The sequence below is a fragment of the Trachypithecus francoisi genome, unplaced genomic scaffold (genome assembly GCF_009764315.1).
Source record: "Trachypithecus francoisi isolate TF-2019V2 unplaced genomic scaffold, Tfra_2.0 Lachesis_group3, whole genome shotgun sequence".
Lineage (NCBI taxonomy): Eukaryota > Metazoa > Chordata > Mammalia > Primates > Cercopithecidae > Trachypithecus > Trachypithecus francoisi.
The window spans coordinates 81,666,481-81,680,776 of NW_022681468.1; the positions used below are offsets into that span (position 1 = coordinate 81,666,481).

The 14,296-nt window shown below is 42.4% G+C and overlaps 1 protein-coding gene and 1 long non-coding RNA gene across 3 annotated transcripts in view; one reads left to right on the forward strand and one right to left on the reverse strand.

The window, feature by feature from the left end:
- The window catches only part of LOC117069895, a 248,968-nt gene that overhangs the window by 194,375 nt on the left and 40,297 nt on the right, over positions 1–14,296 (reverse strand). For both annotated transcript variants that reach the window (XR_004431708.1, XR_004431707.1), the window contains exon 2: positions 7,493–7,652. This is a non-coding gene — a long non-coding RNA (uncharacterized LOC117069895). The remainder of the gene's footprint in view (positions 1–7,492; positions 7,653–14,296) is intronic.
- Positions 1,622–4,623, forward strand: CMA1 (chymase 1). Its single transcript, XM_033188385.1, has 5 exons — positions 1,622–1,766; positions 2,450–2,600; positions 3,354–3,489; positions 3,676–3,930; positions 4,306–4,623. The coding sequence occupies exons 1-5, from the start codon at positions 1,709–1,711 to the stop codon at positions 4,447–4,449; spliced, it is 744 nt and encodes a 247-aa protein (XP_033044276.1). The 5' UTR covers positions 1,622–1,708; the 3' UTR covers positions 4,450–4,623.

Here is a 14,296-nt window from a genome sequence, read left to right on the forward strand (position 1 = left end):
TCTGTTCTGCTAATGGTGGAATGCCCAGAGTAGGGTTGCCAACTTTAGCAAATAAAAAATACAGGGTTCCCAGCTAAATTCAAATTCTAGATAAACAACAGTTTTGTAGTATTTCTATGTCTCATTCAATATTTGGACATACTTAACTAAAAAATGATGTGTTGTTCATCTGAAATATAAATTTAACTGGGCATTCTGAATATTCTCTGGCAACACTTGAGAGAGTGAAGAAAGTGGTATAAGGACACCTAAGAAGACCAGATTTGAAAAGACATTAGGAATGTGTGTAAATGCCTTATTCTAGAGAGAGTTAGGGCTGTAGGTAGAACTTGGGAAATTAAGTTAAAAGCAACAGAGGGCCTGGCCAATATATACTAAGGAGTGGATCACTCTGGTCACAAGCCCAAGCTGAAACCAAGGGCATAGCAAGATGATTTGGAAAAGGCACTTATACACTACACATCCCCATCTTTTGAACTAAATGCCTTATAAATCTCCAAGAGAAATGACAGTCCACCATGTGGTCTGCCTTCTCTAAGTCCAGGGAAAATAACAGCTATGTGCTTGAAACCCACTTCTGATATTGTAAGGTGTGTGGTCTTGGTCATGTTAATGTGTCTGAGTCTCAATTCTACAATTGTAAAGTGACAGTAATGGTGTGCCCCCAGGTTGTTGTGGAAAGCTTGATTCTTAATGTGACAGTAGGAAACCCCAACCTCTCTGGAGCAAACACCCTTCTATATCTTTACTTCCCCTCCACATTGGCAGGACTCTATGCCTCTATTTCTCTCTAGTGCTAGAGCAGAAAGGGCCCTTGATTTGGAATCAGAAAAACCTAATTCTGAACCATAAGCTATGATAGCTGATTTAAAAATTTGACTATCATGACATGATAATGATCATAATGGTAATACATATTGATAGGGTTGCTATGAAAGTAATAATATATCTAAGAGTTGTGCCAATATATGATATGCCTAGACTCCCAGAAAATGCTAATTCCAATCCCAATTCCTCTTTGCATAAATTTCTGTCCTAGGGTCTGTTCCTTTCCCACATCTAGCCTCCTTGGATCTCTCTTCTGCCAAAAACATGTGGTTCAGAGGAGAGAGATCCAGGTCAATGCTTGTCAAATTACAAGGAATTATCCCTTTAAGTGGCATTGTTGCTCAAGTTTTGACATGTAGTGGAATGGAGTGGAGTGGAGTGGAATGGAAACTAACAGAGAACATCGCACAAGATTAAGATAAAGATTGTTTTCTGAAACCTTTGATTTTTGCTTACGTACTCACACATACATATGTGCATGCATTGGGACTCGGCAATATGTATTTCTGACTATGGATCATAGCTATAAAAATCTTTGCACTGAACATTCAGTGGGCCTTTCACAAGCTGCCCTAACTGGGAAAGAAAAACATGGTCCCTCCATTTCCTGCCCCCAACTCCAGAAAAAGCACCATGGTTGAGGGTACATCTGAGAAGCCAGCACTTGGGAGTTCAGGGCTCAAGTTCCTCTCTAGAAAAACACAGGGTGATTCTGGGGGAACTTCTGATCATAAATACAGCCAATTCAGAGTGAGAAAAGAAAACATGACCACGCAGTTCCTGTGGTTACCAGCCCTGCCCCTCTCTTGCCTGCTGGGTATTATAAAACCCAAGACTGGAAAGGAAAACCAGCATTTGCTCAGGCAACCTCTCTGGGAAGATGCTGCTTCTTCCTCTCCCCCTGCTGCTCTTTCTCTTGTGCTCCAGAGCTGAAGCTGGTGAGTATCGGGGTTCTTCCCTCTGAAATCTGCAGTATCAGCTCCTGAAACAAATATGTTTAGTCTGAAAATAGCTGACTCTTGAACAGCGTTCCAAGATCTCTCTTCAAGAGTCCCAAAGGGAAGTTTCCACTTGGGATGCATGCCACTCCACCCACTGCCATTCTCTACAGCCTAGGACAGCTCCTAAGAACAAGGAATTTTACCTCAATTGTGGAAAAACCCAGAGCAAGTGGAAGGAAAAGGGGTATCCCCAGGAAAACAGACATGTCCTCTTAATCTTCTGAGCATCAGGGCTACCCATTACCTTGTTATTTGCTGACTCTGTGACCATGCTCATGAGCTGTGGAGAAATCTAAAACAGGAACCTGGACAGCGGGTCCTACACAGAGAGAGAGGAGGGTGGGCCAGGGCAAGGTGGGAGTGGGGGAAATCTGAGGTGAAAACATCTGAATGGAGCAGAGGCAGGACCAGCTGTTGCACCTGGAGGAAAGAATGAGATTTCACCTGGAAGGTTATGAGTGGGAAAGATACGAACTATAGGAGACAGGCAAAGGAAGATGGGCAGAACACAGGGTAAGAATGAGATTCCAGGGAAGCCTCGCTCAGCTTTAACCCAGTTTGTCCATTCATTGGAGAGAGTATCAATCACCGTGTTTAAACCCTGGGGTGCTCTGTTCCAGGGGAGATCATCGGGGGCACAGAATGCAAGCCACACTCCCGCCCCTACATGGCCTACCTGGGAATTGTCACTTCCAACGGTGCCTCAAAATCTTGTGGTGGTTTCCTGATAAGACGGAACTTTGTGCTGACGGCTGCTCATTGTGCAGGAAGGTGAGACAACAGGGTCCATTTATCTCCAAATGGGAGGTGAACAACCAGAGTAGCAACCAGGGATACACCTGCCCTGGGGCCTGAAGAGGGGGTCCTGGGTCTGGTCAACTTTCAGGAGAGTGAAGATTTGGGCTGAAAGACTTTAGTCTGTGATTGAGTAGCTTCCTTGAGCCTCAGTCACTGTGAGCTAAGCTCCCCTTCGGAGGAGAAGGAGGCCCTGTCCAAGGTCCCTCTTGCATCAGTAGCACCCCTCACCCCTACCGAACTCAAGGCACACGGTTCACTTTTCAGGGCCCCACCCAGGCTCAGGGCCACTTCCTCTATGGCTTTTTCAAGAACACTGGCCTCTAGTTCTCAGGGTCCTGAACACATCATTTTATGGGAGGCAGATAACAGGGTCCACATGAGACCCTCACTTTCCCCTTTAACTGATATCTCCTGCTTCAGGGGGCTGGCCCTCATTCAGGGTTCCCTGAATCAGGAAGTGTGAACCCTGTCCCCTGAGTCCTCCATGGTCTGTTCATTCCCCAGTAATTCCAGGGGTCCTAGAAATTGTGTCTCTTCCCTGAGAAAGCTCTTTCATGAGTAAAACCTGAGCCCCTAAACGCCACAAGTGGCCCATGAAAAGGGAGATGGGTAGAGTCCGGCGACCCAGTGAGAGACTTTAGTCCCCTTTTCTCAGAATGAGCTCACCTCAGGAGAAACCCCAAGCCATCCCTATCGCTCCTTTTCCTTCCTTCTTCCTCACAACAGGTCTATAACAGTCACCCTTGGAGCCCATAACATAACAGAGAAAGAAGACACATGGCAGAAGCTTGAGGTTATAAAGAAATTCCGTCATCCAAAATATAACACTTCTACTCTTCACCACGATATCATGTTACTAAAGGTGACAACACCTCTCTTCTCCTTTTCCACTTCCCATTCTCCTAAGCTTCTCCTTCAGGTCCTCGTTGCCCTGAATTTTTCTTAGGACTTGACTCTAACATGAAGCTACTCACCCTGTCCCTCCCTGATCACCTCCAACTGTCCAGAACCCATTTCGAGGACTGACAGTCCTTCATTCCCTTCACAGTTGAAGGTGAAAGCCAGCCTGACCCTGGCCGTGGGGACACTCCCCTTCCCATCCCAATTCAACTTTGTCCCACCTGGGAGAATGTGCCGGGTGGCTGGCTGGGGAAGAACAGGTGTGTTGAAGCCGAGCTCAGACACTCTGCAAGAGGTGAAGCTGAGACTCATGGATCCCCAGGCCTGCAGCCACTTCAGATACTTTGACCACAATCTTCAGCTGTGTGTGGGCAATCCCAGGAAGACAAAATCTGCATTTAAGGTGATCCTCCAACTAGGTTTCTTCTCCAAAACTCACTGTTCAGGGACCAGAATGCTCTTAGAAGGAGATTGGGTCAGAAGGTTGTCAGCCAGTGACAGAGTTGGCATCACAGGGATTGTCTGTCCTCCCATGGCCCAAGACAGCCTCTGACCATCCATTCCAGCCTACTGCACTGGGGGCATGGGGTGACATGAAGAATGTGGGTGACTGTCCCAAGAAAGGAAGAAGGGGCATCAGAACTAGATCTGTAACTGAGGAGCCCCAGCTCCTGGGCCTGACTTTGGGTCTCACTGTGACTCCAAGCAGACTGGCAGACAGGCGTGGAGGACTTCCCGGGCTTACCTTCTTCTCTCTCTCTCTCCCCTACCCCTCCAGGGAGACTCTGGGGGCCCTCTTCTGTGTGCTGGGGTGGCCCAGGGCATCGTATCCTATGGACGGTTGGATGCAAAGCCCCCTGCTGTCTTCACCCGAATCTCCCATTACCGGCCCTGGATCAACAAGATCCTGAAGGCAAATTAACCCTGGATCCTGAGCCAGCCTTAAAGGGAACCTGGAACTGGACCTGAGCAGCAAAGTGTGTGCCACTCATTCTGGCCTGCCCTTGGTCCCTCGGCCACAACCCTGAGCCTCCAGAAGTATCCTACAGGTCACAGAACTCTCAATAAACCTCAGTGAAGACACAGCTTCTAGTCATGACTGTGTGTCCCCTCTCTGCTGCTCTCTTCTCCTTGCACACAGCAACCTGATTCCCAGTCCAAGCACACAAGGATTTGGAAGGGGTGTGTCTGTGTGTGTGTGTGTATGTCTGTGTGTATGTGTGTATGAGAGAAAGAGAGAGACAGAAAGAGAAAGAGAGAGAGAGAGAGAAAAATAGGAAATAATGAAGAAAAAATTGAGGAAAAATTAGAGATTTTCCCTGGAAAGGCGGGATCCATATTTCCAGCATAAGAAATGACACCAAATCCTTCCTTGCCTTAATTATCAGCGCTATACCAGTTCTGATTTACCTTTAGTAATATTCAGAATCACTAAGAACATTTTGAATTATAAACAAGATATAAGATGTTTACAGCATCCCTGGCATCTTCCTACTAGATGCCAGTTGCAACACCCCCTTCTCCACTGCGAAGCTGTGGCAACCAAAATGTCTCCAGGCATTGCTAAATATCCCCAGGAGAGGGAGGGAGGAGGAAAGAAAGATCGCTCTCTTGTTGAAGACCGCTGGTTTAGATACATGATATAAAGAAGGCAGTTGATACCACACAGGGCCTTCTTCATAGCCCACATTGATAAGAAAAGATCTTCCCTCTGTGAAGCTTTCATCTGATATGCAGAGAAGATTGCCTCCCACTCACTTATTGTTACAAAACAGATACTGAGAACAGATTAGAGGAGAGACAGCATCACAAGGTCTGTATGAGCAACACCCATCCACAAATGGCTTCACCCAAACCAGCAGGAAGTCCACAACCTAGAGCCGGCTCAACACAAACCCTTGTCACGGGAGACTGACTGGAGGAGAGAAAACAGGGCAGGACAGGGACAGGACAGCCAGAGCCTGAGGCTGGCAACACCCATCACTTCTGAGGGTGTGCTGAACACCTTTGGCCAAGTGAACTATTGCTAGGAATTTTCTTTAAGAAAAAATCAAAGACATACACAAAGATTCATTCATAACAATTTTAATTGCAGCATTTTTAATAACAAAAATCTGGAATCCCAGACATGGAGGAAAGCTTCAATGACAAACTTGTATGAATGAATATTTTGAATTCATAAACTTTGTGTTAAAAACATTTAATATGGAAAAATTCAAGAAAATTCAATATATTCAATATAATGTAATGTTTTTACAAAGCAATATGAAAAATCTTCCTATAGTAGAATCTCAGTTTTGTAGCTATATGTTTTATATATGCACAGGAAAAAACTGGAAGTAATTACATCAAAATAATTATGGGGGTTATCTCTACATGATGGGATTAATAGCTATTCTGACTTTGTCTTTATGCTGGCTCCAAGTCCCATCCTTGTATTCTAACTATTGAGGATGCAGCACCACTCATGGCTCCACCAGTGGATAAATGCATATACCCATCTTCAGAATCCCATTGGTCAGGATTTTCTGCATGGGAACAAAGCATCCTTCCATTTTCAGGTGCGTCACTCAGCCCATTCAGGAAGCTACCACAGAAGCTAAGTCCTACAGGTTCCCTCAGGTTAGTGAGTAGTCTTTCCTGGTAATTGGTGTCAATGGTCAATTGCAATCTCCTGAAAATCTCCACTGCCACAGCTGGTCCCAGAGTCCTAATTGATATTTTGCATCTCACTTCCACCACCCACTCTAGGTGCCCCTCCACAACCATCTAGCAGTTTAGTAAGTCTGAGCTGTAGTCTGATGGAGTGACCCAGAGCTCCACCCTGAGGGGACTGAGTTGTTAGTTGCTTTGCACTTGTTAGGTTTGGGTTGTTGTAACTGCCCATTTACAATTATCAGTGAGCACAAAAGTATAGGGGATACTTCCAGGGAATCCCCTCGGTTGCAGTCATACTCTTATCTTCTCCCATTGCATTGCAGCAACCCTAGCTTCTCATGGTAATTAAGGCCAATTATTCTAGCCATAAGACAACTCTTTCCTTTGCCTGCTGGTCCACTGTTATGAGGAGTCTCAAACAGCTGAGTGATAGTCACAACTTCCAGTTCACTGGAGCCTTTCCTACCTGCACTGGAAAAAGCATTTTCTTCCTGGAAACTTAGACCTCTAAACTGGCAGAATTTGAGTTTGCAGGAACAGGAAGATACAAATTCCACAAGTAAGTCCCTGGGAGTGATAACTAAAGGGATCAATTCTACTTCTATCCCTTGGTTCCTGGACTCATATATTCTAGCTATGTGGGACACTGAACCATAAATTGGTTATTGATTCAGCATATGTATCACATCCTGGAAAGCAGTGCTCCAACTTCCAACCCTACAGGGTGTCATCTCTGAGCTGGCACCTTAGCTGAGCTTTCAACAGGCCAGCTCATAACTCCACTAGGTTGACTGCTTCTGGGTGGCATGGTATATAATAAGACCAATGAGCCCATCATTTTACATTATTTGCCATAAAATGAGTCCTTTGCTCTGAGGTAACATGTGTGAGAACCAGGTTGATGGACTGGGAAATCTGTAAGCCCTCACATGGTGGTAGTGGCAGAAGGATTTCAGATAGAGAAGGAAAACTCATGTCTAGAGCAGGTATCAATGGTGATAAAGATGAATGTCCATCACCCCCAAAGTAGAGGGGTCAACCTCTCACTAAATAGCCACCTGATCTCTCCAAAAGCAGTGCCATCTCAAAGACTCAGCGATAGTCTCTGCTGCTGGCAAGTTGGGTGGTTAATAGTGGCAAGACCCAAATTGATTTTGGTGAAAGAGAGTGTCCATGTTCTTGGACCCATGAATAGCCTCCATTCAATCTCCATGACCACTCTACTCTGATCATGGCCCATTGTTCCAGCAGCAAGGTGATCAAGAAGAGAATGTGGCTGACATCTACAAGCCATATCACCCCTTTACCTGGTTGGGAGTCTCTGTGAGTCCCTGTGGTCTGGTGCTCGCCTGAGCAATTTCTCCTTAGCAGACAGCACTGTGCAACTGGAGTTCTTGGTCTGTGGTGGCAGCAGCAGTGGCAGCAATGAGCAGGGATTTATGACCATGAGAACAGAGTCACTCCAATCTAAAAGCAAAGCAAGCAGTCAACACAAGTGGAATCCAGGGGAGCTGAGATGGTGTATAAACTGGACCAGGTGCACTGGTCCTTACCTAGAGATGTAGTTGGGACCCTCCAAAAACAAGCTCACCTTTATTCTGCTGATAATTAGATCATTCTGAGCAAAGTATATTGTCAGACAGTGGACCTAATTATGTATATAAATGTCATCTATTAGAGTGAGTGAAGGAGGGGGTTGAGGAGGTAACACCAATGGTGGATGAGAAAATAAAAACTGCCCACCTGAAAGCCAGAAACAAGTGAATCTGAACAGTGCAAGGAATGGCTTTTAGTAGACATTGTTGATGCCCTTCCCAGGACCTCTTAAGCAGGTGATGCACCCATTCCCCAGCTGTTGTGAGTGATGGCCATCAACCAATATCCATGTCCATGAGTTCATATATATCCTTTCCCTGAGCCACTTCTCTCCACACAAAATAGATGCCCAAATTGATTTTTGACATGGCTGCCAAGGACACACAATAGGGCAAGAACAGTCTATTCAATAGATGGTGTTGGGAAAACTGGATGTCCACATGCAAAAGAATGAAATTAGACCCTTGCCTCACACCATATACAAAAATAAACTCAAAATGGATTAAAGACTTAAATATAAATCCTGAAATTGTAAAACTACTAGGAGAAAACATAGGGGAAAACTCCATGACATTGCTCTGGGCAATAAATTTTTGGATATATCCCAAAAACACAGGCAACAAAGCAAAAATAGACAAATGGGATTGCATCTAACTAAAAGTCTTCTGCACAACCAAGGAAACAATCAACAGAGTGAAGAAACAATCAATAGGATGGGAGAAAATATTTGCAAATCACACATCTAATAAGGGGTTAATATTCAAAATAAATAAAGAAGTCATCTCAATAGCAAGAAAGCAAATAACCCAATTTTAAAATGGGCAAAGAACCTAATGACATCTCTCAAAAAAAGAAATACAAATAGCCAATAGGTATATGAAAAAATGCTCAACATCACTGATCACCATGGAAATGCAAATTAAACCACAATGAGATACCATCTGTTAAAATGGCAATTATCAAAAAATAAAAGATAACTGATAAAGAAGATGTAGAGAAAAGAGAACACTTGTACACTGTTGATGGCAATGTAAATTAGTATAGCCATTGTGGAAAAAAATATGGAGCTTTATCCAAAAATTAAAAATACAATTGCCATATGATCAAGCAATCCCATTACTGGATATATATTTAAAGGAACTAAAATCAGTATGTCCAAGAGATATCTGCACTCCCATGTTTATTCATAATAACTAAGACATGGAATCAACCTAGGTGTCCATCACTGGATGAATGGATAAAGAATACATACATACATACATACACACACACACACACACACACACACACACACACAGTGGAATACTATTATCCATCCTTAAAAAGAAGAAATGGTGTCATTTGCAACAACATGGATGAACCAGGAGGACATTATGCGAAGTGAAATAAACCAGGCACAGAAAGAGAAATACTGCATAATCTCAGTCATATATACTCTTAAAAGCTAAACTCATAGAAATAAGTAGAATGGTGGTTACCAGACCCTGGGGTAGGGGAGAGGTACAGGAGTAGATGACCTTCCTGGTTCTGAAGTCCTTCTACTGCTGTCACAACCATCCTACTCCAAAGGCGCAAACATCAAGGGGCCTCCAACAGCTCCCTCCCTGCTTGCCTCAGAGCTTGGGAATCTCAACTCCAAATCTAGTTATAAGTGCAATATAGTGTGAATTGAAGAAAAAAGAATCTTCAAAAATGTACATATACTTTGATTGCAACAGTACAGAAAACTATACATTTTAGGGAAAAGTGGAAAGTATCCTTCAAATATAGAGGTAGTTTTCTCAAAATTGTAACTTAAAGGATGGCTTATTTTTTATTCTTATTTTTATTTTTTATTCCCTTAAAATTGTTTTTATTTTCACAAATTACAAAAAAAAATGAACAAACACAAAAATGCAGGGGGCCTTTCTCAAATGTTTGCTTAGATGCTCAGCAAATGGTCTTATTTTCTGTTTTTCCCATACAGAGCACATGCCCCAGGAAGCAGGGAAACCACAGGACATGGTACCCTGTAGCCCGGGGCAGAAGATGGGGAGTGAGGAGGACATACTCAGGATCATCCAGAGCCTGAGCTGGGAGAAACTACCTAGGAAAATCTTTAAGGATGCCCTGAGGCCAGTGGCTGGGTCTGCCCTGTAGTGTGAACCCAAAGAAGACAAGTCCCTCTTGGGCAAGGAATGTGGAAAGAGCTGTTGGTGCCACACTGGCCTCTTCAGCCAGCCCATCCATAAAAGACAAGATCAACCATCATTACAGATTTGATTCAGTGATTCAGAGAGTGACGCTGACTGTGTTAACTGAGGCTAGGATCTGATAAGGGGAAGAAAAATGTTTCAGCATCTGCAGATTCAGCCTAGATATGAGGGGTTTTTCCTCCATGCAATGGGAAGGGACCTGCCCAACACAAACACTGGACAATTATAGTCCAAAACAGCCCAGTTTCCCTGGGTTCTGCAGAAAAGGCAGAGACAGAAGTAAGGAGGCCAAACACGGACACCCCCAACTCCCGACCTGTGCCTTCACCTAAGGTACTGCAAACTGTTCCCCTCCCTCCATTCCACCATTCCCTTAACTACTTTGTACACTCACAATCCCACTTGATATAGAGCAAGGGGTAATAGAGAAACAGATTTCCCTTATATGTGTCAAATTATTTTAAAGTGGTTATATAGTAAATGATAACAAAATAAAATTGAAAAGAGAAACAAAGAAGGCTTATCCTACTGTAAGAGCTTGTATAGAGTACAGCTCCAGAATGTTCAGGAACATCTGATGCTTGTAAATATTGTGCTCTGACAGCTTCATAGCACTCTTCTCTCCACACACTGCCCAACACACTTGAATTCTTCTCAGCTTCTGCCCCTCCCTAAGAAAAGTTCTTGCAAACATATACGTTCTTATAAATGGAGATTTGTCTCCTCATGGCCATTTGATAGTCAAATAAAAAATGATTTGCCTAGTCTTCAACAACCTAGGTAAAGAGAGCTCAGCAAACCTGTGGGTGAAGCAGAATAAAATCAGGATGAAAACCACCTCTGTGTAAAGCAGGACATAGCGAGGGCCTGCAAACTGCACACCTGTAATTCACTGGTGTCATGGCAGAGGTCTAAAACATGTGATATGTGCACTCCTGACCTTCCCTGACAAGGGTTTCGACTCAATGGGCAAACTCATCATTTACCTGTGAAAAAGTTTTATGAGCAAAACATAACTAAAGGAAGGAATTTAACAACACTAAAGGTCTATTTCAAGAGACCTATTGTACAACATGCTGGTTACGGTTAATAACAATGCATTTTGAGAATTGAAAATCATGAAGAGAATAAATTTAAAGTGTTCTCAGCACAAAAAAAGATAAGCATGTGAGGCATTGAATATGTTCATTAGCTTGATTTAGTCATTCCACAATGCATATGTGTATCAAAACATCGTGTTGTACACTGTAAATATGTACAATTTGTATTTGTCAATTTAAAAATTAATATTGGCTGGGTACAGTGGCTCATGCCTGTAATCTCAGCACTTTGGGAGGCCGAGGCTGGCAGATCACTTGAGGTCAGGAGTTCGAGACCAGCCTAGCCAACATGGTGAAATCCTGTCTCCACTAAAAATATAAAAATTAGCCGGACATGGTGTCGTGTGCCTGCGGTCCCAGGTACTTGGGAGGCTGAAGCATGAGAATCACTTGAACGCAGGAGGTGAAGGCTGCAGTGAGCTGAGATTGTGCCACTGCACTCCAGCCTGGACAAAAGGGCGAGATTCAGTCTCAAAAAATAATAAATAAATAAATAAATAGTGATAGTAATAAATAAAACTGGAAAAATTAAAATTTGAAAAAAAATTTAAATTTTTTTATTATACTTTAAGTTCTAGGGTACATGTGCACAATGTACAGGTTTGTTACTTATGTATACATGTGCCATGTTGGTGTGCTGCACCCATTAACTCTTCATTTATATAGGCATATCTCCTAATGCTATCCCTCCCCCCTCACCCCACTCCACCCCATGGCCAGCGATGATGAGCATTTTTTCATGTGTCTGTTGGCTGCATAAATGTCTTCTTTTGAGAAGTGTCTGTTCATATCCTTTGCCCACTTTTTGATGGGGTTGTTTGATTTTTTCTTGTAAATTTGTTTAAGTTCTTTGTAGATTCTGGATATTGGCCCTTTGTCAGATGGGTAGATTGCAAAAACTTTCTCCATACTGTAGGTTGCCTGTTCACTCTGATGGTTGTTTCTTTTGCTGTGCAGAAGCTCTTTAGTTTAATTAGATCCCATTTCTCAATTTCAGCTTCTGTTGATGTTACTTTTGGTGTTTTAGAGATGAAGTCCTTGCCGATGCCTATATGTTGAATGATATTGCCTAGGTTTTCACCTAGGGTTTTTATGGTTTTAGGTCTGATATTTAAGTCTTTAATCCATCTTGAATTAATTTTGTATAAGGTGTAAGGAACAGATCCAGTTTCAGCTTTCTACATATGGCTAGCCAGTTTTCCCAGCATCATTTATTAAATAGGGAATCCTTTCCCCATTGCTTGTTATTGTCAGGTTTGTCAAAGATCAGATGGTTGTAGATGTGTGGTATTATTTCTGAGGACTCTGTTCTGTTCCATTGGTCTATATCTCTGTTTTGGTACGAGTACCATGCTGTTTTGGTTACTATAATCTTGTAGTATAGTTTGAAGTCAGGTAGTGTGATGACTCCAGCTGTGCTCTTTTGGCTTAGGATTGTCTTGGCAATGCAGGCTCTTTTTTGGTTCCATATGAACTTTAAAGTAGTTTTTTCCAATTCTGTGAAGAAAGTCATTGGTAGCTTGATGGGGATGGTATTGAATCTATAAATTACCTTGGGCAGTATGGCCATTTTTGTGATATTGATTCTTCCTATCCATGAACATGGAATGTTCTTCCATTTATTTCTCTCCTCTTCTATTTCGTGGAGCAGTGGTTTGTAATTCTCCTTGAAGAGGTCCTTCACATCCCTTGTAAGTTGGATTCCTAGGTATTTTATTCTCTTTGAAGCAATTGTGAATGGGAGTTCATTCATGATTTGGCTCTCTGTCTGTCCGTTATTGGTGTATCGAAATGCTTGTGATTTTTGCACATTGATTTTGTATCCTGAGACTTTGCTGAAGTTGCTTATCAGCTTAAGGAGATTTGGGGCTGAGACAATGGGGTTTTCTAAACATACAATCATGTCATCTGCAAACAGGGACAATTTGACTTCTTCTTTTCCTGATTGAATACCCTTTATTTCTTTCTCCTAACTGATTGCCCTGGCCAGAACTTCCAACACTATGTTGAATAGGAGTGGTGAGAGAGGGTATCCCTGTCTTGTGCCAGTTTTCAAAGGGAATCCTTCCAATTTTTGCCCATTCAGTACGATATTGGCTGTGGGTTTGTCATAAATAGCTTTTATTATTATCTTGAGATAAATCCCATCAATACACTAATTTATTGGGAGTTTTCAGCATGAAGGGCTGTTGAATTTTTTAGAAGGTCTTTTCTGCATCTATTGAGATAATCATGTTGTTTTTGTCTTTGGTTCTGTTTATATGACGGATTACATTTACTGATTTGCATATGTTGAACCAACCTTGCATCCCGGGGATGAAACCAACTTGATCATGGTAGACAAGCTTTTTGATGTGCTGCTGGATTTGGTTTGCTGGTATTTAATTGAGGATTTTTGCATTGATGTTCATCAGGGATATTGGTCTAAAATTCTCTTTTTTTGTTGTGTCTCTGCCAGGCTTTGGTATTAGGATGATGCTGGCCTCACAAAATGAGTTAGGGAGGATTCCCTCTTTTTCTATGGATTGGACTAGTTTCAGAAGGAATGGTAGCAGCTCCTTTTTGTATTTCTGTTAGAACTCGACTGTGAATCCATCTGGTCCTGGACTTTTTTTGGTTGGTAGGCTCTTAATTATTGCCTCAATTTCAGAGCCTGTCATTGATCTATTCAGGGATTCAACTTCTTCCTGTTTAGACTTGGGAGGGTGTATGTGTTCTGGAATTTATCCGTTTCTTCTAGATTTTCTAGTTTATTTGCATAGAGGTGTTTATAGTATTCTCTGATGATAGTTTTTATCTCTGTGGGATCAGGGGTGATATCCCCTTATCATTTTTTATTGCATCTATTTGATTCTTCTCTCTTTTCTTCTTTATTAGTCTTGCTAGTGGTCTATGTATTTTGTTGATTTTTTCAAAAAACGAGCTCCTGGATTCATTGATTTTTTGAAGGGTTTTTTGTGTCTCTATCTCCTTCAGTTCTGCTCTGATCTTAGTTATTTCTTGCCTTCTGCTAGCTTTTGAATGTGTTTGCTCTTGCTTCTCTAGTTCTTTTAATTGTGATGTTAGGGTGTCAATTTTAGATCTTTCCTGCTTTCTCTTGTGGGCACTTGGTACTACAAATTTCCCTCTACACATTGCTTTAAATGTTTCCCAGAGATTCTGGCATGTTGTGTCTTTGTTCTCATTGGTTTCAAAGAACATCTTTATTTCTGCCTTCATT

Excerpts from the sequence above, each read along its gene's own strand:
- CMA1 (XM_033188385.1), top strand. The coding sequence starts at position 1,709 with ATGCTGCTTCTTCCTCTCCCCCTGCTGCTCTTTCTCTTGTGCTCCAGA. Across the intron at positions 1,767-2,449 it reads GTGCTCCAGAGCTGAAGCTG|GGGAGATCATCGGGGGCACA; the intron begins GTGAGTATCGGG and ends GCTCTGTTCCAG. Across the intron at positions 3,490-3,675 it reads ACGATATCATGTTACTAAAG|TTGAAGGTGAAAGCCAGCCT; the intron begins GTGACAACACCT and ends TTCCCTTCACAG.